The sequence below is a fragment of the Poecilia mexicana genome, unplaced genomic scaffold (assembly GCF_051168715.1).
Source record: "Poecilia mexicana isolate PSO_F unplaced genomic scaffold, ASM5116871v1 scaffold_19, whole genome shotgun sequence".
Lineage (NCBI taxonomy): Eukaryota > Metazoa > Chordata > Actinopteri > Cyprinodontiformes > Poeciliidae > Poecilia > Poecilia mexicana.
The window spans coordinates 3,071,484-3,094,455 of NW_028263388.1; the positions used below are offsets into that span (position 1 = coordinate 3,071,484).

At 39.9% G+C, this 22,972-nt stretch overlaps 2 protein-coding genes across 2 annotated transcripts; one reads left to right on the forward strand and one right to left on the reverse strand.

Annotated features, from left to right (window-relative positions):
- Nucleotides 1–382: 382 nt before the first annotated feature.
- On the reverse strand, nucleotides 383–5,185 carry nhlrc3 (NHL repeat containing 3). Its single transcript, XM_014978250.2, has 3 exons — nucleotides 4,764–5,185; nucleotides 2,291–2,493; nucleotides 383–2,183 (listed from the first exon to the last, which is right to left on the reverse strand). The coding sequence occupies exons 1-3, from the start codon at nucleotides 5,026–5,028 to the stop codon at nucleotides 1,584–1,586; spliced, it is 1,068 nt and encodes a 355-aa protein (XP_014833736.1). The 5' UTR covers nucleotides 5,029–5,185; the 3' UTR covers nucleotides 383–1,583.
- Nucleotides 5,186–12,771: 7,586 nt separating this feature from the next.
- nrbf2b (nuclear receptor binding factor 2b) lies at nucleotides 12,772–22,042 on the forward strand. The gene is made up of 4 exons (XM_088016542.1): nucleotides 12,772–13,025; nucleotides 18,860–18,944; nucleotides 19,480–19,520; nucleotides 20,589–22,042. Exons 1-4 carry the CDS (start codon nucleotides 12,933–12,935, stop codon nucleotides 21,276–21,278), a joined length of 909 nt encoding a protein of 302 aa, XP_087872668.1. The 5' UTR covers nucleotides 12,772–12,932; the 3' UTR covers nucleotides 21,279–22,042.
- Nucleotides 22,043–22,972: the final 930 nt, after the last annotated feature.

Below are 22,972 nucleotides of genomic sequence, written 5' to 3' on the forward strand. Positions count from 1 at the left end.
AAAATCACATTCTTTCAGCAACTGTTGCTCTCCATCAGTCTAAGAAGGGTTGTAATGCTATTTGAACCTATTGAAATAAGAATACTTAGAAAATGTTTATGACTGCTGTCAAAATTCCCAAAGGTGGAAGTTAAAGTGATGGCAGCACAGTCAGGTGTATGACTTGTTTTGATGGGTTGCTAGGAGGAACATTCAATGAACTGAAGCAGCAATATAAAATAGTTTGACTGAATTCTTTACCAGCAATGTAAGACTCTGAAAAAGGGAAGTTTCTAAACAAATCATGTAGACTTGAGTTCATACACTGCTTTCACATTCTACCTTAATTTTGTTTATTACATAGTGATATATGTAATGATATTTAAAATAAAAACACTCAACATTGAAGGAAATTGCAGGCTTTATGACAATAGAAGAAAAAATCATCTTAAAACATCTAAATAAGACAGGTTTTAACCTCAATACTTAAGTGAGGTTCTATAAAACATTACAGTGATAGATCCCTTGTCTACATTGTTTAAACTGACAAGCTGTTTAAAATGAAAACTAAAGATGTTAATAAAATGGTGTACTTTATCATGTTAGCAAACATTAACAGACTGAGATGTTTAAGTAGCTAGCGTCAGCTACAGATGGTGTCACTAGTGGTTAGCTTCCACCATCCTCACTTCTCTTCATTTTCAATAAGTTAGGAGTCATGACATTTTTCGACCACAGTCAAGGGAACTATAATTCACAATAATTTCATAGAAACTCATTTCTAAATACTAAAACCAAAAGAACAGAACAATTACACTTTTACAATGTATCCATCATTAATATCCTTGATTTTAATCACAAACAAAAGAATAAAAAAAACTTGATAACCACACAAAAATAATTTAAAAAAAGAGTATCATGTCTTTATACCCTAATGCCAACAGAACAACTATACTTCAAAGTAAACCAGAGCCTGAATTCCAAACTCATATTATTCTTTCAGACAGTTGGTTCAGCCTTGAACCACAGAGAAATATCAAAAATTCTTTTCACTTTCACCACTTACAAGCTTACTTACGGTATGATTACTTTTACATGTATATTACAAGCATTCCATTAGAATCAACTCAGACTCATAGAAAAAAAAAGTGCAAAACAATTCCCATTATAAAGTTGAAACATGGGTCACTTCACTGAGAATAAATCAGGTTAAATCTTGTAAAGTACAAACTGAGTCAGCATGAAGCACAAACAGCTACAAGTGTCAACAGCAGGATGAAAAAAATAAACTCCTCATCTTCATATGGATTTTGATGTATTCAAGCAGTGCAACCTGGCAGGGACATGGCACATAAATGCACTAAACAGCAGAAACAATAAAGGTCATTCAAACAATTGGTAAACTTTCAGTTCACGACGAGATTTCTTAGAGAAAGATTTACCAGACGATATATAGGACATGTAATATTAAGCTTGAGAGGATTTTTTTTTTTTCTAAAACATAATTAGAAATCTTACCGACATCCTGGCACATTTTAAAACTGGAATCTCCGTTACATCTGAGCTCTTCCAATTCAATATTTCAGTTTTAACTCAGCATGCATTCAAAGCAAACTTCCACCCAGACTAAAAGGAGTGAATTTCTGAGCCTGTTGAGCTCCGATCTCTGCCACATACAAAGCTCCGGCCTTTAGATCCAGGTCAACCAGGTGGGGCTTCACATCTTCCGCCAGCTGGATGACGCTTGCCACTTTGCACTGACCAATTAACCCAACAGGTGGTGCATCCAGCAGTGTAATCTGATTGGTGTTTAGCTGTACAACAACAAAATATTTTTTGTCTGGAGTTAGGCGAACAGAGTAGGGTGCATCCTCTGTGAAGCAGCTGCCCCATGTGCCCAGCCAGTCCCCTGTGATGGAGTTAAACACCTGGATCCTTTTGTTGCCCCTGTCAGCCACCCACACTCTCTGGGCACTATCCACTGACACGCTGTGAGGAACGTAGAACTGAGCCAGGCCTTGTCCTTTCTCTGCGTGCATCCACAACACTTTCTGGTCTTTAGAGAGCTTGATGAGGCGGTTGTTCATGCCTCCATCACCGTCCACAATATACATTTCACCTGATTCATGGACAAAAATCTCAGCTGGCTGGTCAAACTGCAGAGGGTCCAACCCAGAACCTGCTTTACCTGGAGTCCCAAGCACCTGACACATGCAAGAAAAGATTATAGAACAATGGTGAGTGATAGAGAATGTTTCTGTGTTAAAATCCTGTTTCTGGCATAAAAGAAAAATCTAAAAGGAGCATTTACCTGCAAAAGCTTTCCTGATGGGGAGTACTGTTTGATGGAATGGCCATATGGACCGCCCCCGACATCAGTGATCCAAATGGTGGGATCTTTGGAGGATGCATCTGCTAAAAACATCCCATGAGGCATCTCTAGAGTGGTTGTGTTCCATGACATGAGAAACTCTCCTTCTGTGGTGAAGACCAGCACCTTGGGGACATTAGCTCCTGGAGAAAAGTAAAAGTTAACACTGACTCAGATAACCAGAAACAAGTCTAAAAATGGAAAAAAAAGAACAATAAAGAACCTTTCAAAAAGAGGCTATTGCTGTTTTTGATGCATCACACAGAATCATCGGAGTTACTTCAGTCAAAGAGGTCAACAAATTCTATTTTTTTCAACATCTCAGAATGTTCCTTGTTGTTCCCAATGTAAAAGAATCTGGATGTTTAGCTGATTATCTTCTCAGGCATCTATTTTCTGGCCCTTGTAGAAGCACATTCCTGAAAACTAACAATCTGCACTGCAGGCTGTTTGCTGAGTTTGAAAGCCTGTGGAAGGCTTTCGATAGAATTGGTGAGACCATCTCAACATGATAACTAAACAGTGAGGTTTTCAACCCCTGCAAATATGTTTTCTTTTCACTCTTGCTGTCATCACTGGTAAATAAACAAATAGGTGGAACAGAGCAATGTTCTTCAAAAGACATCTGCATTTTCCCCATTTAATTAACTTTGGCTTACTCAGCTGATTAATCTGATCTCAGCTTCCCATCAATCTTTACACTGATGTAAACTAAACAAAAACATTAATGTTTGTCACCAGCTAACCTGTCATTCACGAGAGGACCCAAATTTGGGTCCTCGGCCCTTGCCGCAACAAGATCAATTGAAAACACATGCTATACATTTATCAATATAGGCATATTGCATATCCACGGATCGGGGAAAAGCTCCTCTAAATGACAGAAACAATATTTTCTACCTCAACAACACCCAGCTTGAACACTAAGCAGCTTGATAAAAAAAAACGTAATTAGATGCTAACGAGGCATACCCGGTAAAAAACGCAACAGTGAAAGAGCTAGGTGGCCCGATCCTCACAAACTATCGATCAGAGTAAAGCCGAAGCTCTGCCGTTTCCAACAATACCAGAGTCACCACGCTACGTGCAAAACTCACTGAACCAGCAGCTAAAGAAGACAAAAAGAAATAGCTCATTTCACGAAGCGAAAAGCATAAATTCAGTCCTACCTTTGCTGTTTCGTGGTCATAATCCTTATTAGACTAAATATTTCCACTTGGTTCGATAATCCATTTTCCCTAAGTCCGTCTCACATTGTTTTCGGCTCCGCCCAGAGCCTCTTCCGTGTCCTGGCTACCTTATACAAAATCTAGAGGCGAACTCCGTCAATGTAGGTCACGTGCGTTTTCCGCCCTGTAATTGGTGAATGGCTTTAGGTTCCGTATTCATGTCAACGCCCTCGGATTCTATTGGCTCTGACGGTTCGAAAGACGTGTCAATCATCAAAATTGGCCAATGGGTTCCCGAGAAACTGCCCAGCGTAATTTTGAACGTCTGAATGGAGAATTGCATGATTTTACGCGCAGAGCGCATTATTATTGTAATATAATTGTGAGATATATTAGTTTTTTCATGTGATTATATCATTTTGACAACTTAGTTTTCATTGCTATTTGCATTTTCATTGTTATATAATTATATTTGAAATGTTATTGTGAGTTAATCTGTTCCATTTTCAGATTATTACAATTTGTCTATTTTTTTCTCTTTTTATGAATGAATGCAATGTGGATTTTTAAAAGGAACCTCCAAAAACAATTATTAGATGTAATTACTTATCTATGATAAATAATTATTTATTTTATGATAAGAATAAATGATTGAAACAGAACCTACAGAAAAAAAAACTGAGAAAGTTCAAATGGCACAAATTGTGCCAAAATGGCTAATTTGGAAGGTCCGCCTAGATTTTTATCAAGTAGGACCTCTCTAAAAGTCATATGATTAACTTTTTTTTCATGAAACTTGGCACAGTAAAAGGTCAGATTGTGTACTGTTGTTTACTACAGGTTTTGGATTTCATCTGCTTGCTTTAAAAGGAATCTTAATATATTGAACTGTTTTTTAGGCGGAAATAGATAATGTTTCCTAATTTCTGCTGTGTATCATATTAATTTACTTTCATCAGTAACAGGCAGGGTGGTTTTTAGAGCTGTAATATATTCTCTAGGGTCTTACCTTTGTTTTGATACCAAAACAATTAAAATAAACTCTGTAGTTCTTGAGATGCATTCAATTCATTTTGGGCATGTTATTTTCAGCCATATTTCTCAAAAACAGGCCATGAGCTTGTAAGGCTAAACAACATTTTTTGGGGAAAAAAATGTTATTTAGCAGGTGACATTTGCTGCTGATAAATCTTTAGTTTGCACACCCAAAGCACAAACAGTGTCACATTAACTAAGGTGTGTACCTCTCTGTGCTACGTACACCACCGCCGCATCCTGGTTGACAGCCACACAGAACACCTCTCCGGTGAAGATCTCCGGGTTCTTGGGCCAGCCCAGGTCCAGTTTGTATAGCGGTCTGCCCATCAGCTGGTAGTCGTGTCTCAGCCTGGAGCTGTTCCGGCGCAGCCCGCCGTCACTGCTGCCGCTGTACAGCAGCGTCATGAACAGGATTAATGACACCATACCTGAAGCTATCAGGCACCAATGGCTTCTCTTCTTTATCAACATTTGCTGCCTCGCTGTGACTGGAACTAAAATCTGTTTCAAATCGACAAGGACACAAAGCGTAAGCACAAACTAAAACCCCTCTAACGATTAATGAAATGCGTGATAAAGTCCTGTATGGATGTCAATCAGTAGTCACTTCCTGGACTCATTTGGTGCGTTCTTTTCATGCTCGTAAATTGGATTATCGAGTTACCAGTTGGAAAAGGAATTAGAATGCGCCATGAAGTTGAAACCGACCTTTAAAGTCGATACAAGAATTTCTGAATTCAGTAATTCAGTATACCCATATAATGTCGATAAAGTTGTTGGTTGGTTTATAGGACGTTACTGGCATGGCATTGCTTTCAGGAGTTGGCGGTTTCGCAGCGTTCAACTAAGACTTCCGAGAAAACTTGAATGCATCACCAGGCGAACACACATGTAGTTCCGGTTTGAACATGACAAACCTAAATCACATGACAAAACTAAATCACATGACAAAACTAAAACGCTGACCAAAATGCGATTAATGTTTTAGGATAAAGTAGCTAAAATGTTTAAATGGCTCTTAATTATGGATCCCTAAATGCATATTTAGGGATCCATAAATCCATATTTAGGGATCGTCGATTTTTGTCTGGGGTTAGGCGAACAGAGCCAGAGCATCCTCTGTGAAGCAGCTTCCCCATGTTCCCATCAGTTTTATTAATTTACAAATGAACAAAAATTGCAGTGAAACTGTAATTTTCATAAGTAAGAGTTGGGAGTATGTAAACTTGATTTAAAGAAAAACTTGATGTTACATCACATCTGGAATAGGGTGTGTTAATAGTCTCAAGGGACTGTTTTTACAGAAATATATTTTAAGTAAGCCCATTACAAGTCTAAATTCCAGTTCACACTAAAAATTGTAATATGTATTAAAAGCAGAATTTAATGTTAATATTATTTTATATTATATTATTTAATATTATAAAAATATAAAAAAATATTTTGCGTTTTTGCAGAGGTTGACAGCTGTGGGTTCCCTTTCCAAAAAGAAGTACATGTCATTATATACTCAACTAGAGCAAGGTATATTTCCCCAAGTGTACTAGCAGTATATTAGCATGTGTACTTTCTAGAGAATATTTGACCCACTTTACGTTTATGAAAGTATATTTTGAAGTGTACTGTAAGTTTACTTGTACTAAAACTGCAGCTTTTACTTTTACAAAGTACTTTATACAAGTTACTGAAAGCAATCTTTTAAATATACGGTTAGTTTTCTAGAAGTAGATTTCTACTGCCCTTTTTAACATTGTTAGGATAAGTGTAATGAGCATGAATGTTGGGCGTCTGACCTTTAATACCATGTGGGACATGCCAGGAAAGAAGCTGTCAACCTGCAAAGAACTTCCATTGCACTTGTCATTTTTCTATCAAGGTCTGTTCTTGACTGTTTTGGTTTGTAAATCCAAAGCATTGATGTTTATGTGTTGCATCACACTGAGTACATCTGTCCACTGATTCATCAACCACAGAAGTTTTTAATGGTGGTCTCTGTGATTGTCATTTTGAACTCATCCAAGAACTTTCTTCTTTTGTCTGGTGTTGGAGTGTGTGGGAAATAAAAGGTGTTTGGCATGTAGTCAAGGTCATGTACATATATGTACATATTGAAAGAAATGTCGTTGCAAGGCTCCAATAATAATAAAATGAATAAGTAATGATAAAAGAATCAATATGAATATAAACAATAAAAGATTAAATTATTGACGATTTACTAGTCCTATGGCATGAGGGATGAAGCTGATGTGGAATCTGGTTGTTCTACATTTAATGCTTCTAAATCTTTTCCCAGAGGGCAGCAGGGAAAACAAACCATGCTGAGGATGCAAGGGGTCTTTTGTATTTGTCCGAGCCTTGGACAGGCAGCAACTGCCAGCGTTGTCAAGAATGGAGGATGCTCAGTCCCAATGATTCTTACCACTCTCTCTATAAAAGTATAGAGTGAGTGTTACATGCTCCAAACCATACAGAGATTTTGCTGGCTTCTCTATTGTCCCTCTGTAGAAAGGAGTGAGACTTAGAAAAACAGAGAAACATAATAAAGTAACTCCAGCGTGCATGTGAATATATTAAAGATTGGCAGGTGTCGCATGTAACTGAGATATCAGCAAGTGTGCACTACAAATCCGTTAATATGGATCTTCAGGACAAACTCTCTTTCTAGTCCAAGAATCACGTCGTTTGTGGTCATGAGTTAAAATCCTACACACTACAGCAAACAGGTGTTCTAACTATCATTCATCCCCCTAGAACAGTGTTTCTCAACCTTTTTTGGGCCAGCGCCCCCCTATCCATTGTCCAGGTTCCTCACCGGCCCCCATCAAAGAATTTGTAAGCTACTTTGCACTAAATATTATTTTATTATTAACATTACTATCATTATTGTTGTTTTTATTTTTATGGTTGTTTCTGTATTTATCGTCAAAAATAATTTCCCAGAGAACAAAAAAGCCATGTGAATAGAAATTATTTTTACAGATGTCTACGAAAAATGCAATGAATGGACATTTAACGTAAAATCGGCAGGCCTATCAGCAGCTAAACAGAGTGGAAAAAATATTCTTGTTCTGTACCATTTTCTGATGTTAAATCTTTCATAAAAGATGCACAGCAATGCCAGATTAAACTTTAAACTACTTACGAAAAACTGTGCTCTGATCATTAAATCATGAATAGAACTGCAACAATATCAATCATAACTCTTCTTCTCTTCAGTGTTTCTGTCAGTTTCTGGTGGAGCAGCTCTGTGCTGCTTTCAGGACTATGGGACATCAGAGGATCATCCATAAAATTTCACCCACATGGCATTTACTGAGCAAACCAGAGCTTTCAGTGGAAAAACAAAACTTGCAGATCCTTAATGCCATAAAAATATGGGACAGAAACATGGATTATATCCAGGGATGAAGGTAGTTTTTAATTCTTGGGGTACTAACTCTTGAATTGCTACAAAATAAAGCTGTATTCCCTCAACCCACTGGCTGCAATGTTAACACTGCAAGATGCCATGAGACCTAAATTCTGAACATCATCCCAGTGCATCCCAGTTTTCCATGTCTGGCATATAACCATTCATTTTAGCTTTTAAACTGGTTATATTGATTCTGTGTCCAGACAGAGGGATAATCAATAGGCCTAGCATCATGACCTGTTTGTTCTGAAGATCCTGCAGCTTCCACTTCGTCTTCCTAACATGGCACCTCCTCACCCTGACTCTCATACTGATAGGAGGAACCACCGAGAGCTCTGTTTGGTTAAAAGCACATCTTCTGAAGTTGGGATGTTTTTCCTCCAACAGGTTCACTTCAAACCAGATGTTGGACTGGATTTTATTTCAATGTCATTTGTGAATGTTAGAGATACATTTTTAACAATGGAGCTATAAAGGTTGGAAAAGTTTATAATTTTGGAGAAAATCTCATCAACATCAATATTTCCACTAAATAAGAAGCAAAAAAATTGTTTGATAGAGGAAAAGCCTCTCAAACTCTGAGCTCAAAGCAAGATGCCAGAGAGCAATAAAACTTTATTTTTTTAATTAGACAATTTAATTTCACATAATTATCGTGGTAGAAGCCATTTGTTTGTTAAATACTTAATGAATATTTACCGTGTTTGATGTTTGTTGTGAATGACGTAAACTCACAGACGAACGAGGTAATTAGTCCAAGTTTGTTCATTCAGAAACTACAGTGGCTGTAAAACGCCACAGCAAAGGTAAAATAACCTCCAGCAGGGCCGAGCGCAAATCGTGACACCGCACCTACTAATGGCACTTCCGGTGGCAGGTGTAACACCTGCCACAAGTGCCACTGCTTTCGGGACTAGCTGCCAGAGTTGCCACTGCGTTCGGCTGACTTCGGCTGACCTCGGCACCTCGTACTGGCACTTCCGCTGACACCTGCCACAAGTGCCACTGCTTTCGGGACTAGCTGCCAGTGCTGCCACTGCGTTCGGCTGACTTCGGCTGACCTCGGCACCTCTTACTGGCACTTCCGCTGCCACCTGCCACAAGTGCCACTGTTTTCGGGTCTAGCTGCCAGAGTTGCCACTGCATTCGGCTGACTTCGGCTGACCTCGGCACCTCGTACTGGCACTTCCTCTGACACCTGCCATTAGTGCCACTGTTTTCGGGTCTAGCTGTCAGTGTTGCCACTGACTTAGGCAAATGGACTACATATCCCATGATGCTTTATTACTAGTAGAAGAAGAACTTAAAGACAGACGAAGAAGACAGAATTTAATAAGAGTTTTTTTTCGCAGAAATACTTATGTTAGCTGAATTCCTACACGTTTTGTATATCATGTATGATTCGTTCATCCTATTTATTCACTAAAGTTAATCTGAATAATCCAGCCGACTCCTTTCGTCTTTGTATTAATCAAATACACAGCAGGTATCAGGGATGCCATTGGTTTCGGCACCTTTGTAACAGCTGAGTCTGGCTTCCGCTAGACCTGCCATTAGGTGTCCAGGATGTTTCAGAGCTGTCACAACTGGTGCCGATGTTTTGGGGGATGGCAATGACAGTTTTTTGAAAACGTGTTACTTATAATGCGTGTTTATAAAAAAAATTCAATGGTAATTGGTTAAATAACCAATTACCATTGAATTTTTCCATTTAACCATTTAACACTTTGAATATTTTTGACTGAGTTTAATTCAAGCAAGATGGCCAATTGAATATACTATAAAGTGTCACTATTACAGTGGAACCTGTCACTATGTTCAAGAACACATCTGGTTAATCACACATCACTGATAGTTAATAGGACTTTTTACTTAATCAAAATGACATTCAATCCTTGCCCATGTTTATATCGCAGAACAGTGGCTGACATGGTGCAACAGGAAGCCAAATGTTGCAACTGGATAATAGTAATAATAATCAGACTCTGTAAGCTATGCTAATTAACGTATATTGTAGAAATTAATCAAGTTTGAAAAATAAATTTAAGCTTAATGATCATAATTTCTCATGGAGGAATAATAAGTTATTTGATCCTGATGTAGTAAATTCACACGTTGACTAAACATGAATTTTACAGCAGACTTCAAATTGCTGTTTAAAGTATTTATATACAATGGCTAATAAATATTGACAAATCAATTACTATGCATATACTTTGTGACATAAACTTGAAAAAATGTTGAAACATATCTGCCAAATAAAATAATATGTAAGCAGCACAATTTTCTTTGAAAAAAGCATTTTCATCTTAAGTATAACCCAAAGTAATTTTTATTTCCAAAAATATGTAACAATCTTGTTCTTAATGCTGCTTAGGATTCACACATTGTCAAATTTTTTGAGGTGTAAATACTTTGTGTTTTGACTTATCAATATTCAATATTGGTGTAAAAAAATTTGAAGGTGGTTTAACTTGAAAGTGAAAGTCCTCCTGCTGCCTTGAAAATGCTGTTGAAATGCATTTTGTAGCTCAGATTTTAGTCATTCTCTCATCTTTGAATAAGAAAACTTTGAAGACAATGAACAGAACCAGAAACAAACACAGAGAAGCAACCTTCATTTATGCCACACAAATCTGTAATAAACTTGACAAATAATGAAAAATAGCGGGGATTAAATTTAATAAATAAAAACAAGTAATAACTATTTAAACCTGGTTAACAGGCATTTTTGGAAAATTATGATAACATGTTTCTTTTTTTAAAAATTGCATTATCTTAACAAAAAACAATGAAAGTTATAGTGGCCACTATAACTTATGACATCCTGTGCACTGTCATGGAACCATGCTGAACATAATGTCACTCTGGAATTGTCAATATCTCATGTTGCCACTGTCACAAATATTAACTAATAAGTCAATATTAGTGAACTTACCCGGTTTAATAATCAATAGCATTATATTAAGGTCACTGTATGAAAATAATTATAATCCGGAATTGACAGGAGCTTGTGAGCACTGACATACCATGGCAACCGAGTATCAGTTGTAGTGGTAGGTACCTAGTGGTAGCTATTATCAGCTGTTGCAGAAGAGGTCCCATCTGACAGTGCAGGAGTTGTCTTTCTCTGTTTAAGTCTGAACACCGGCTGTATATTTAAATATGTATGAGAATTATGTTGTAATTAAGATATATTTTATTTCTATTTGTTTGAACTAAAGTTATTCATATGCTACATTCTGTCTGAAACAGATAGAGAATGAGGTTAGCAGCCTGTGGCACCCATGGCCACCTTACTTGTGCCACCTTACCCAGTGGTAAGGTGGCACAAGTGGCACCTTACCCAGAAGCCCGTGGCACAAGTGACAGCTTATGGAAACTGTCAACATGTTTTCACTGAGGCTGTTTATTGGAAACTGAAATTTGAGACTGTATAAAAAATAGACCAGGGCATATTTACTTTTTTAAGGGAACAGAATACTTAAGAGGAAATGCAATACTTTGTGCCAGATCCACCATTATTTTCATTAATTATAAATTCATTCATATTAAATCTGACACAGAAGCTGTCACCAAAGAATATTCTATTCCTATTCTATTGTTTTCCCCACTAAGCATATTTAAATATGCTGAAGTATGTATAATACAATTAAAAATACTTTAAAAATACAACTGTTTATAAATATGGCTGCATGTATAAGGTTTCCAGTAACAAAACAGCATGTTATGAAAGATTAAATGTTCAAATACGTGATTGTGCCTGTTAAACATATAACGTTGAGTGGATCGGTCGAACGCTATAAGATGGCCGCCCTAAATCTCGTCAGCAAAAATAGGCGAGAGCGGTCCGTGAGGCGTGGGAGGTGCCAGTATAGGTCGTGGCAACCCTTGGAAGGTGCCGAAGTCAGCCGAAGTCAGTGGCAACACTGAGAGCTAGACCCGAAAACAGTGGCACTAATGGCAGGTGTCAGAGGAAGTGCCAGTACGAGGTGCCGAGGTCAGCCGAAGTCAGTCGAACGCAGTGGCAACTCTGGCAGCTAGACCCGAAAACAGTGGCACTTGTGGCAGGTGTCAGCGGAAGTGCCAGTACGAGGTGCCGAGGTCAGCCGAAGTCAGCCGAACGCAGTGGCAGCACTGGCAGCTAGTCCCGAAAGCAGTGGCACTTGTGACAGGTGTCACACCTGCCACCGGAAGTGCCATTAGTAGGTGCGGTGTCACGATTTGCGCCTGCTGTCTCTCACTTTTTAACCATCAATCCGTTCCAAGCCGAGCGAGACCTCCGTGAACCCCACCGGGCGGCTTCAGCACTAACCAATCGGAACACGTCTTACATCGCTCGTCCTTAAGCCCCGCCCAGAATGTTCATGTAAGCTTCCCCAAAGCAAATAAAGTTGTATAAGCAAGAAAACGAATTCAACCAAAAACTCAGAAAAAGTTTCAACAAAAAAAGAGAGCCATAAAAAAAGTACCCATAAAAAAAGTTTCAATCAAAGAAAAGAGACTCAACCAAAAAAAAAAAAAAACACTTATTATTCACCTTACCTTTTATTATATCCTTAAGATAGAGTATCCGTGAATTTTTCAGTCAGTTTTCCACGAAGCTGAAGTTGGTTTCCAATTCTAGCTTCCAATAGCTAAAGAGCGATTCCACTTAATTTTTCACTACTTTCCGCATCTTTTCCCGAGGTAAAATCACACCTGAATAAAGATACACCCATAGACATAATATAATATATATATCCTTATGGATACACCGCTTCGAGTTATGGCGGCCAATGTCTGACGTCACTGTGAAAAGGGTCTATTGCGCGTGCGCCTCTTGCCACGTCTGAATTGACTGTTTGTCGCGTCACGACGTTTTGCTGTACCTTTGAGTGCTACGAGGGCAACTGAGCTTCCTCGACTGTAATTTTCTTCTTTGTGTTTATTATACATTTTATATATTTGTATTTTTGTGCGAATGACACTCCCCGAAGCTCAGAGGCACGGTACATGTAGAGTAAACCATCGACGAAGCGACACCATGGAGGTCGTGGACAGTCCGCTGAACCTGGTAAGTTCCCATCTTGATGTTGCAATAACAGGCTAATGTAAAAGAGTCCGTGTTAGCATGGTGAATGTTAACTGACCGATCCGGTATCTGCTTTAGCGCTGGTTTTAAATGCCTGCACAGTGCCTTACAAGGACTTACTGTACAGTGGTTTAGAATCTGTCATGCTTGTTTCGGTTGTGGGTCAAGTATACTGCTTATTTGCGATTATAGTAGCAATATTTGTCCACACGTTGACCCTTGACTAATTGTCGCACACGTTTAATGTTTTTGTGTCATTAAACGACTTCAATCATTTTCCTATCTGGCAACGACAGAGAAGAAAACCAATTACGTGAGCTGCTAAATACAGTCGTCACAACGGTTTGGATTTCTGATATGCTAACGCTTTTGAGGTGTGATGGGAAATTACTTATTTCTCTTTTTTTCTATGGATAACAACGAGGGACAAAAATGCTTAATAAGAAATCCCTCGAGAACGGCATTTTTATTTAGCTTTATTTTCACAAATGTTAGTAGTGACATATCAATGAAACTTTAGGTAATAATTTAACCTTGTTAAGCTCCAACACACCCGAATCAAGTGAATGACTTTTACATCTGCATATCCATACGATTCCCAGTCTGTGCTGCGTGAGGGAGAATTTCCTCAGAATTCACCTGTCTCACCTGTCTGACAGGTGAATTCTTGTGCTGTTTTTGTGCTGTTAATTATCACCATAGTAACACTCTAGTGACATTTAAAAAAGTAATATTTAAGCTGCTTTATCTGCAGCTGAAATATTATTTTTTTAAATGTCACTAGAGTGACATTTACAAAATACAATACAGCTTTATCTGCTGTATTGTATATTTCCACTTCCAGCTTGGTATGATGATAAATCATGTCGATGAAATTGCACAGTCTCAGTAAAACCAGAATCATAATTTCACTATTTACATACATGCTCCCAGAAAACCATTTTTTAATCATGGATGTGCCAAGTTTCAGCGAGAACTCTGAGCTTCTTTGTGTGTGTTAGATTTAACTATGTCTAATCATGTGTTAAGTGTTCATACAATGTAGAGAGCTTGGAGACTGTTTGTGTATTTTAAGCTATTTAATCTAAACATCACTGTTTGAGCTCCTCACTGCGTTATGTGAGCACATTGCTGTGGGATGTATTCTGCTCCATATATCTGTTTTCACAGGGAGGGGTCTCATGAAAAGGGGCTCATGGCTAGGGATGATTATGAGATGTTTTTTTTATTGTTTCAGGGTAGGGCTGAACCAATAAATCATCCCCAATTTCCTTAATTTTGGGGGATTGGTGATCGCTTACATGTAAAGCCGATCTTATCAAATGATCTTATCTTCCTCAGCAAAGGGCTAAAAATCAGCCACAGTCCTCTGTTGCTCTACTGTGAGATAGTCTGATAGATTCTCCAGGTCATGTTTGCAGTTGACAATAGTCACTCCACTATAGACCCTTTTCACAGTGACGTCAGACAATGGCCGCCATAACTCAAACCTGGGTATCTTTACTTCCGGTGTGATTTTGCCTTGGGAACCAAGCTGAAAAATTCCCGCATTCTCATAATCTTAAGGATATAATAAAAGGTAAGTTTAATAATAACAGCATTTAAGTGTTAGATAGCTGTTATTACTCATTGTAAATTCACCATTCTCTAACTGTGTATAAAATAAACAGCCTCCGATCGGAGAGTAAACCACCTAGCAGCAGCTTTAGCCACATTTAGGAAAAAATATACTCTCTGTCAGTGCTGTAACGTTTAGAGGTTCACTTTCTGTATTTTATAAAACAGTGTTTACGTGTTAGATAACCGTTATTAGTCATTGTCAATTTACCATTCTCCAACCAGCCTCCGATCATGAGTAAACCAGCTAGCAGCAGCTTTAGCCACAGTTAGGAAACATATACACCGCCGCCTGTCAGTGATGTAACGTTTAGAGGTTCATTTTCTGTATTAATGGAAAATAAAGGACATAAAAATAACTTTAATCTGATTACTGGATTTGAAATACGAGCTCGTTAGATTATTCGTTACCGGAAAAAGTGGTCCGATTAGAGGAAGGCATTACAAAGCAGCGGCGGCACCGGACATCTCTGCTTATAACAAACAAACCCCTATTTTATGGGATGAGTGGCAACTCCAGTCTATAATTTAAGAATCTGATCAAGATTAGAGCCTAAAACGTTATAGTTCAAAAAAGTAAAAAGTTCTGGTTAAGGAACAGTTATGTCACGTAGTTAGCTAGCTAACAAAATTCACTAATGCTAAGCTAACGGTTACGCAAAACAAAAATACCTACCTTCATAGTCAAACAGGTTTTGTTCGGTGAAGAATTTGTAGCCTTTGTCTAATTTAGATTTTGTTGTCAGAGAAAATTGGTTTGCAAATCGTGATCTATCTTCAAATCTTATTTTAGGCAAATGTTTTAGAGAACTCCATGTAAACTCCATGCTCCGGTGTTCTGTCTGATAACATATGCTGTCAGATATATATATATATATATATATATATATATATATATATATATATATATATATATATAAAATTCCCCTCTCACCCTCCGTGGGTGGTCTCTTTCATCCTCTGAGCTCGGGTCCTCTACCAGAGGACTGCGCAGAACCCTCAAGCTCGAGGGTTCTGCGCAGTATCTTGGCTGTGCCTAGAACTGCACATTTCTGGACTGAGATGTCTGATGTTGTTCCTGGGATCTGTTTGAGCCACTGCTCCAGTTTGGGGGTGACTGCCCCGAGGGCCCCGATGACCACAGGCACCACTGTGGTCTTCACCTTCCAGGCCTTCTCCAGTTCCTCTCTGAGGCCCTGGTATTTCTCCAGTTTCTCATGCTCCTTTTTCCTGATGTTGTGGTCACTTGGTATTGCTACATCCACCACAACGGCTTTCCTCTGTTCTTTATCCACCACCACAATGTCCGGTTGGTTCGACATTACCATCTTTCCAGCTTTCCAGAGTCCAGCTTTCTCCAGCCATTGGTAGGATTTCCTGATATCAGCCACTTCAGTTATTTGTCGGTGGTACATCCCATGTAGGGGCTTGTCTTCCCATGATGGTTCCTCCAGCACCTCGTCCTCTGTTCCCCATTGCCTGAGACATTCGCTGAGCACATCGTCCGTTGAGGCTTTGTCCTTGATGTATTTATGGATCTTAGATGTTTCATCCTGGACAGTGGCTCTCACACTCACTAGTCCTCTGCCTCCTTCCTTACGGCTCGTGTACAGTCTCAGGGTGCTGGATTTGGGGTGGAACCCTCCATGCATGGTTAGTAGCTTCCGAGTCTTAACATCCGTGGCCTTCATCTCTTCCATTGGCCAGCTAAATATTATTACTGGTAAGGCATAGCTGTTTATTGCACGGATCTTGTTCTTGCCATTGAGCTGGCTTCTCAGGACTTGCCTTATTCGTTGGAGGTATTTGGCTGTGGCTCCTTTCCTTGTGACCTCATCGAGGTTGCCATTTGCTTGTGGTATTCCCAGGTACTTGTAGCTGTGCTCTATGTCTGCTATCGTTCCCTCTGGGAGTGAGACCCCTTCTGTGCGGACGACCTTCCCTCTCTTTGTAACCATCCGGCCACACTTCTCTAGTCCGAATGACATCCCAATGTCAGTGCTGTAGATCCTGGTGGTGTGGATCAGTGAGTCGATGTCTCGCTCGCTCTTGGCGTACAGCTTGATGTCATCCATGTAGAGGAGGTGACTGATTGTGGCCCCATTCTTAAGTCGGTATCCGTAGCCAGTCTTGGCAAGCGGTTTGCAGTTGGCTTCAAGGGTGGTTTTCCACAGCCCCATCGAGTTTACAATGAAGGCTCTTAGAGTCCTATTGATGTTGTACATCTCTAACAGGTGTGCTCTGTTGTTAGTACCCTGCCATTGAGAGTACACTTTAGCTGGTTGGGTGGCTCTTGTGTATCTCTTTAGGCGGCTGGCCAAGGCTTGGAGCCTTTGTTTGGCAGTTTCGAGTGCTTCAGGTATGGGCATCTGGCTGTACTTCTTGGGTACTGATCTTTTCATTGCACCCCTTAGGAGCTCTGACAGCTGGCTCACTTCCCTCCTTGTTATCTTGATCTTAGCCTCTAACCGTCTTTTCCATGATGGATATTGGGTCTCATGGTTGCTCTTATAGCCGAGCATTTCAAGGATCACTGATGCTGAGTTGTATATCAGCTCATTGGTTTCTGTTATGGTGTTGGTAGGGATTGTTCTCAATGCTGCATTCACATCTTCAATGAGACTTTCTGATGGTACTTCACTCAGCCGTTGTAATTGGCGTCGGGGTTGCCTGGTGTTCATTCGGGCCACGATTCTCTCTCTCAGGTCAGTTGCTGTCTCGTTCAGCTGCATACCCAGTCTCGGGGTGGGGAGTAGTTAACTCCCCCCTGACCTTACCTTTGGGCTCCTCCCTTATGCCGTAGCATTTGTGTTGTACCTCGTCAATCTCAAGTTGTGATAGCAGTTGCCGTTTGCGGATGTTGGAGCACTGAGCTACTAGTTGTTTGGCAGTCATTGTAGACTGTGGGTGTCGAAGTAACCATTCCACCCTCAGTCTTTGCATGTAACCCCTCTGACTAGGGTTACTTGAGTAGTAGCACTCCAACAGATCCATGTTTTCGTCTCTCGCCCATTTCCGTCTTGTTCCAGTAGCCCATTTTTCATCAAGGTGCTCTGGTTCCCCAGCACCTGACGCAGACCTTGTTTGGCCGGGCGACGTCTGAGCCGGCATGTCATGCTTATCAGTGTCTCTCATTGTATGAGGTAGGCTATATAGCTCCAAGGGTCTTGCCTAGGGACCCACACTGCATAGCTCAATTGCACTGTTGTAACTTGCCCCAACCTGGATTCGAACCCCGGTCTCCCGGGTGGTAGACTGGTGTCCTACCCACTGAGCTATACAGTCAGCTGATATATATATATATATATATATATATATATATATATATATATGTCTATATATAGACATATATATATGTCTATATATATATAGACATATATATGTCTATATATATATAGACATATATATATATATGTCTATATATATATATATATATATAGACATATATATATATGTCTATATATATAGACATATATATATATGTCTATATATATAGACATATATATAGACATATATATATATGTCTATATATATATGTCTATATATATATATATATATATATATATATATATATATATATATATATATATATATAAATAAATATCTAAATCTCTCTTTCTATATATATGTCTCTATATAGATATATATGTGTCCATTTTACATATATATATATGAAATAGACAACTTTATCGTTACTTACTATGTACACCGGAACTAAGGATACACAGCTTCGAGCCAAAACGGAGGTTGTGTGACGTCATGTGAAAAGGGTCTATTGCTAACATAACAAGAAACTCAACTTTCTTGCTATATATAGCAACATTTCAGACAAAAAAAAATCATCTTCAGAAAAAAATCAGAATTGGCAGATCAGGCTTATTAAAAATTGGTTTTCAGCAATCACCCAGAAAACGACAATTGGTCCACCTCTATTTCAGGGTTTTTGTTGCTGTTGTCATGACTTGGCTAACTGATGTATAATTCTTCTTTTTACTTTGATGTTTAGACTCATTTGATAAGCAGTTACTGTGTGTTCATAAATATTTCCAAGTTTCTGAGCTGGAAAGTTGGACATCTCTTATTAATTAATGCATATAATGCAGTTGAACAAAATGCAAGTCAAAGCAAAGTGTTTTATTCTGCATCCTTTTCCCTGTTTCTACCATCTTGCACATGTTCCATCATCTAACTGTGCTCAGGCACATCAGCAGTGCAGAAAGGCAGAACGTTTGGTCTCTGCTGGAAAGTATGAAGAGGCCATTTCCTGCCATGGAAAAGCTGCAGGTACGATTTTCTGGATGTGTTACTCTTAAGAACTGTAAGAATGGAAACATTTGTGTGGACTACACTGACAAATATTTGTGTGGCTATGTGGTCTTCCTAGTAATTTATTCTGTAATTATACTCATGTCAGGCAGTAGTTCCAAATGTCACTCAGGCAGGCTCACAGGGGATAACAATGAAAACATAGGTCACATCATTATTGTCTAATTGTATTTCTATGGTGCTTCAGTAATTTACTAATAAGTAAAATCCCTTTTTCAAATGATTTACTTTATTGATGTTATTTATTGGGATGTATGTAATTTCTGCTCTCTTATGAATGAGCTCCACTCAGCATGCTATTGAACTTCTCTTAATGATATTCCACACAGCTCATCATTTTGATTCTTTCTGCATAGCTTCTTCATCTCTCACTTTATTGCTTCCCCATAGATCTGCTACTGCCTCTAGTGGTATGGGGTGGTATACAACTAGCATAAAGACATGACTAAATGAGGGTACTACATGTCATTCCATATCTCTCTGTTTCTTTTAGATCTTCTCACAGAAGCAATGAAGTCAACAGAGTGTGAACAGGTGAGAATCTGTTATTCCTCTCAGGAGGATTCCTCCAGCACTGATTCTTGTTGACAGGATTCTGAAATTACTGATCTAAATCCACTCTATGTATCTGTGATCTGTGATGGCTTACAGTTAGATTAATGTTACTATTATTTGTTCATGCTCATCCAATCCAAGGCATGTCAGGAGAGCCTAGTTACTGAATATAGCAACAGTTTTCCCATCATTCTGAGGAGAAGCTGCTAACAGATTTAGCTAAGTTCTCAGCTTGGCTCATCATTCACACATAATGAGTCCTCTGTCCTTTTGTAAAACAAACAGCCCAAGCTTGAGCTCTTCTATTTTTTTTAACTCCCAGTCTTTCCTCTCTGTCTGCCTGACTTTGTCAGGTGAAGCAGGTTGAAGCTATTAACAAGAGCTCTGGTACGAAGGTACTGCTTTAGGGTTGACACTCCCATGAGTCTAAGGCTGCTTTCAGATTATTCTTTCATTTCATGATTGCAGCCAAGATTTAATCAATACTAAAACAAACAATTGTTTACTTATTTGCTTCAAAATCAATACAAACTGAGCCAATTCAATGAGCTTCTCACCCCTCCTCACTCTCTGCTAACGATGCAGGTAGTCGATTCTGTTTTGAATGCTAAGATAAGTTAGCATAGCCACCGATGACAGCGGATAAAGAGCTTTCCTGTAATACTGAGTTTTTTCCTCCTCCATTAGCACATTGTTTTGTTTTTTTTCCATTAGCACATTGTGCAGCGAGTACATGAGTTTGAGTGACAGCACTAAGCCCCGCCTCCTGGTTCTGATTGGTGCACTTCTTCAGACAGCAATAGTAGCTCAGTTAGAAGATGGAGGAGATTGAGCTTTTCACAAATAATTTGCCTCATATTGCATTGTCATAACAGAGTTTGAATATTATGAGAAGAATATATTTTTATTAAAGTTACATACTGCATTAAACTTGTAAATAAAGGTGTACCATAGCTGTGTATTTTCTTTGTCAACTCAGTGTTAGAAGTCATTACTAGCGTAGTGTAGCGTAGCTTCATGGCTGATGTTGGTGTTCTGCTTCTGTAGGCCCGTCTGTCCATGGAGCTACAGAGAGACAGCCATATCAAACAGCAGCGGCTGATTCAAGAGCGCTGGAAGAGAGAAACTCGACGTGAGGCAACCAGGGCGCGACCCGGCGCTGGGCCAGGCCCCCTAACCAAAACCCAGCCATCAGGCCAGCTTCCAGCTGCTGACACTGCCAGGCTCTCTGCTGAACCAGGCGGAGGAATCAGTGAGCGAGAGTATGACACCCTGCTTTACCAGTTCCATACTCGGCAGGCTGGAGCCTGCCAGCGTTTGACTTCACCGTGCCCTGGCTCCAAAACCACCAAGGATGATAAAACCCGCCTGGAGGAGCAGCAGACCACCATCGATGACCTGCGGCGCCTGGTTGACCATCTGATGAACGATAACCAGCGGCTGTCAGCCGAGAATGAGCGGCTACGTTTGGAGAACTCCCGGCTGCAGTCTGAGGCCGCAGACTTTGGGGAGCGTTCTGAGCTCTGGGTGCTCCCTCATGCAGCGGGTGCCATGGGAACGGGGAGCGGGCAGGAAGGGAAGAACAGTGGGAAAAGCAAGATCGCTATCCCTCAGCTGCCGCCGTTGGAGATGCCGGCTCAGGAAGATCTGTGTCTGGATGACCTGCCGCCCCTGGAGCTGCCTGAAGACATCAAGAATGAACTGCAGGAGCTGCTGGACATAGACAAACTGGGATGAAACAATACTGAACCACACACACACACACACATGCACATCACCATCTTCATCATCAAACTACTAGCCCTCATGTCAGATGTGGGTCACTGACAGCTGTGTTCATCTAGGTTAAACCTAAAGTATAGACATGTCTGCTGTCCAGGAGACAGTCCCGTCTCCCGGACAGGACTGTCCACGAGACAGTCCTGTCCCAGCAGCTCAACATGTTCTACTGGACTGGAAATCACAGTCAGACATTAGTACCATTACACAACAGGGTAACTGTGGAGTAAATCCCTCTGAAGTAATAGCATACACTCACTCACCACACTGATAACTTACCCAGGCTCTGTTATTTGCTCCCGTTTGGAGATAACAACATGCCTTGCCCTTGGTGGCACTAAGAACAAAGTGTTTCATAGAAGGACATCAGGTGAGGAGCAGAAAGCTGCATGTAGAAATGATCTGCAGCAGGAGTTCAGGTCATCTTGCTGTTGCCATGGAGAATGCAGTCAACAACATAACATCACCTTTATGTTCCCCTCCATCCTTCTGCATGGTTGTGGATGAATGAGCACTGCCCATCCCAGTGCTCATTCACTGGGATGGGCAGTGCTCCCACAACATATTTGGGGTAATTTGGGATTACTATCCATATTTCTGCACACAGATAAAGATGCAGTGAGAACCAGCTGCAGGTGAGCACATTACTACTGCTCACTGAAAATCAACATGGCTGCAGTTTTCTATCACTGTAGCTGACAGAAATTAAAAGGTTTTAATTATATGTGTGTGCTGTGATTTTTATCTCTTAAGCATTACAACATAATGTCTGATCTGCTTATGGCATTAAAGAGTGTGATGGCAGATGCTGCCCTTTAAAACTATTGCAGTGTTCATGTAACATGGTGCCATCACTCAGATGTTTCCACATTCATCCTCTGGGCCTTATAGTTGAAACTATGTTCTTGTATTTTGGTTCTAAACTTAGTTCTTATCTCCTATTCAATTTCCTAACATGCTGTGACTTTGCAATGTCCAGCCACCAAAACATAAAGCTATAAACATCATGTGGCATGTTGTTCATACCTATAGATTGGTAAATACAGATGGAAGGGAAAATGGATGATTTGGCTCCATTGATTTAAGTCAGTGCTTCTCAATTCCAGTCCTCACGCCCCCTACTCTGCATGTTTTAGATGTGCCTCTACTCCAGAACAGCTGATTCAAATGATTGCATGACCTTCAAGTACTGCAGAGGCCTGTTAATCACCAAAATATTTAATCCAGGTGTGTGGCAGAAGGGAAACATCTAAGACATGCAGGCAGGGGGGCGTGAGGACCGGAATTGAGAAACACTGATTTAAGTAAAGAGTTTCGTGTACAAAGAGGGACCTCAGAGACATCCCCCCTGTCCTAACGCTGCAGCTGAAGTCTGTGGCCATGGTGACTGTTACATTTGGAACTGAAATGGGGGAAGTTTGCACCTCAGAGCTCACCAGCCCAGATGGGTAGTGCAGAGTGGCAGCACCATGTTTTATTGCAGGAGGGACTGGTGCACTTCAGAAATCTATTTTACGTGGAAATATTATAGCAACATCTCAAGAATTTAGCCAGGAAGTTGAACCTTGAACCCAAGACGGGTCTTCCACATGGGCAGTGTCTCTGAGTTAACCACCTACTTTGGAACTACTTAGTTCCAAAGTAGTTTATGG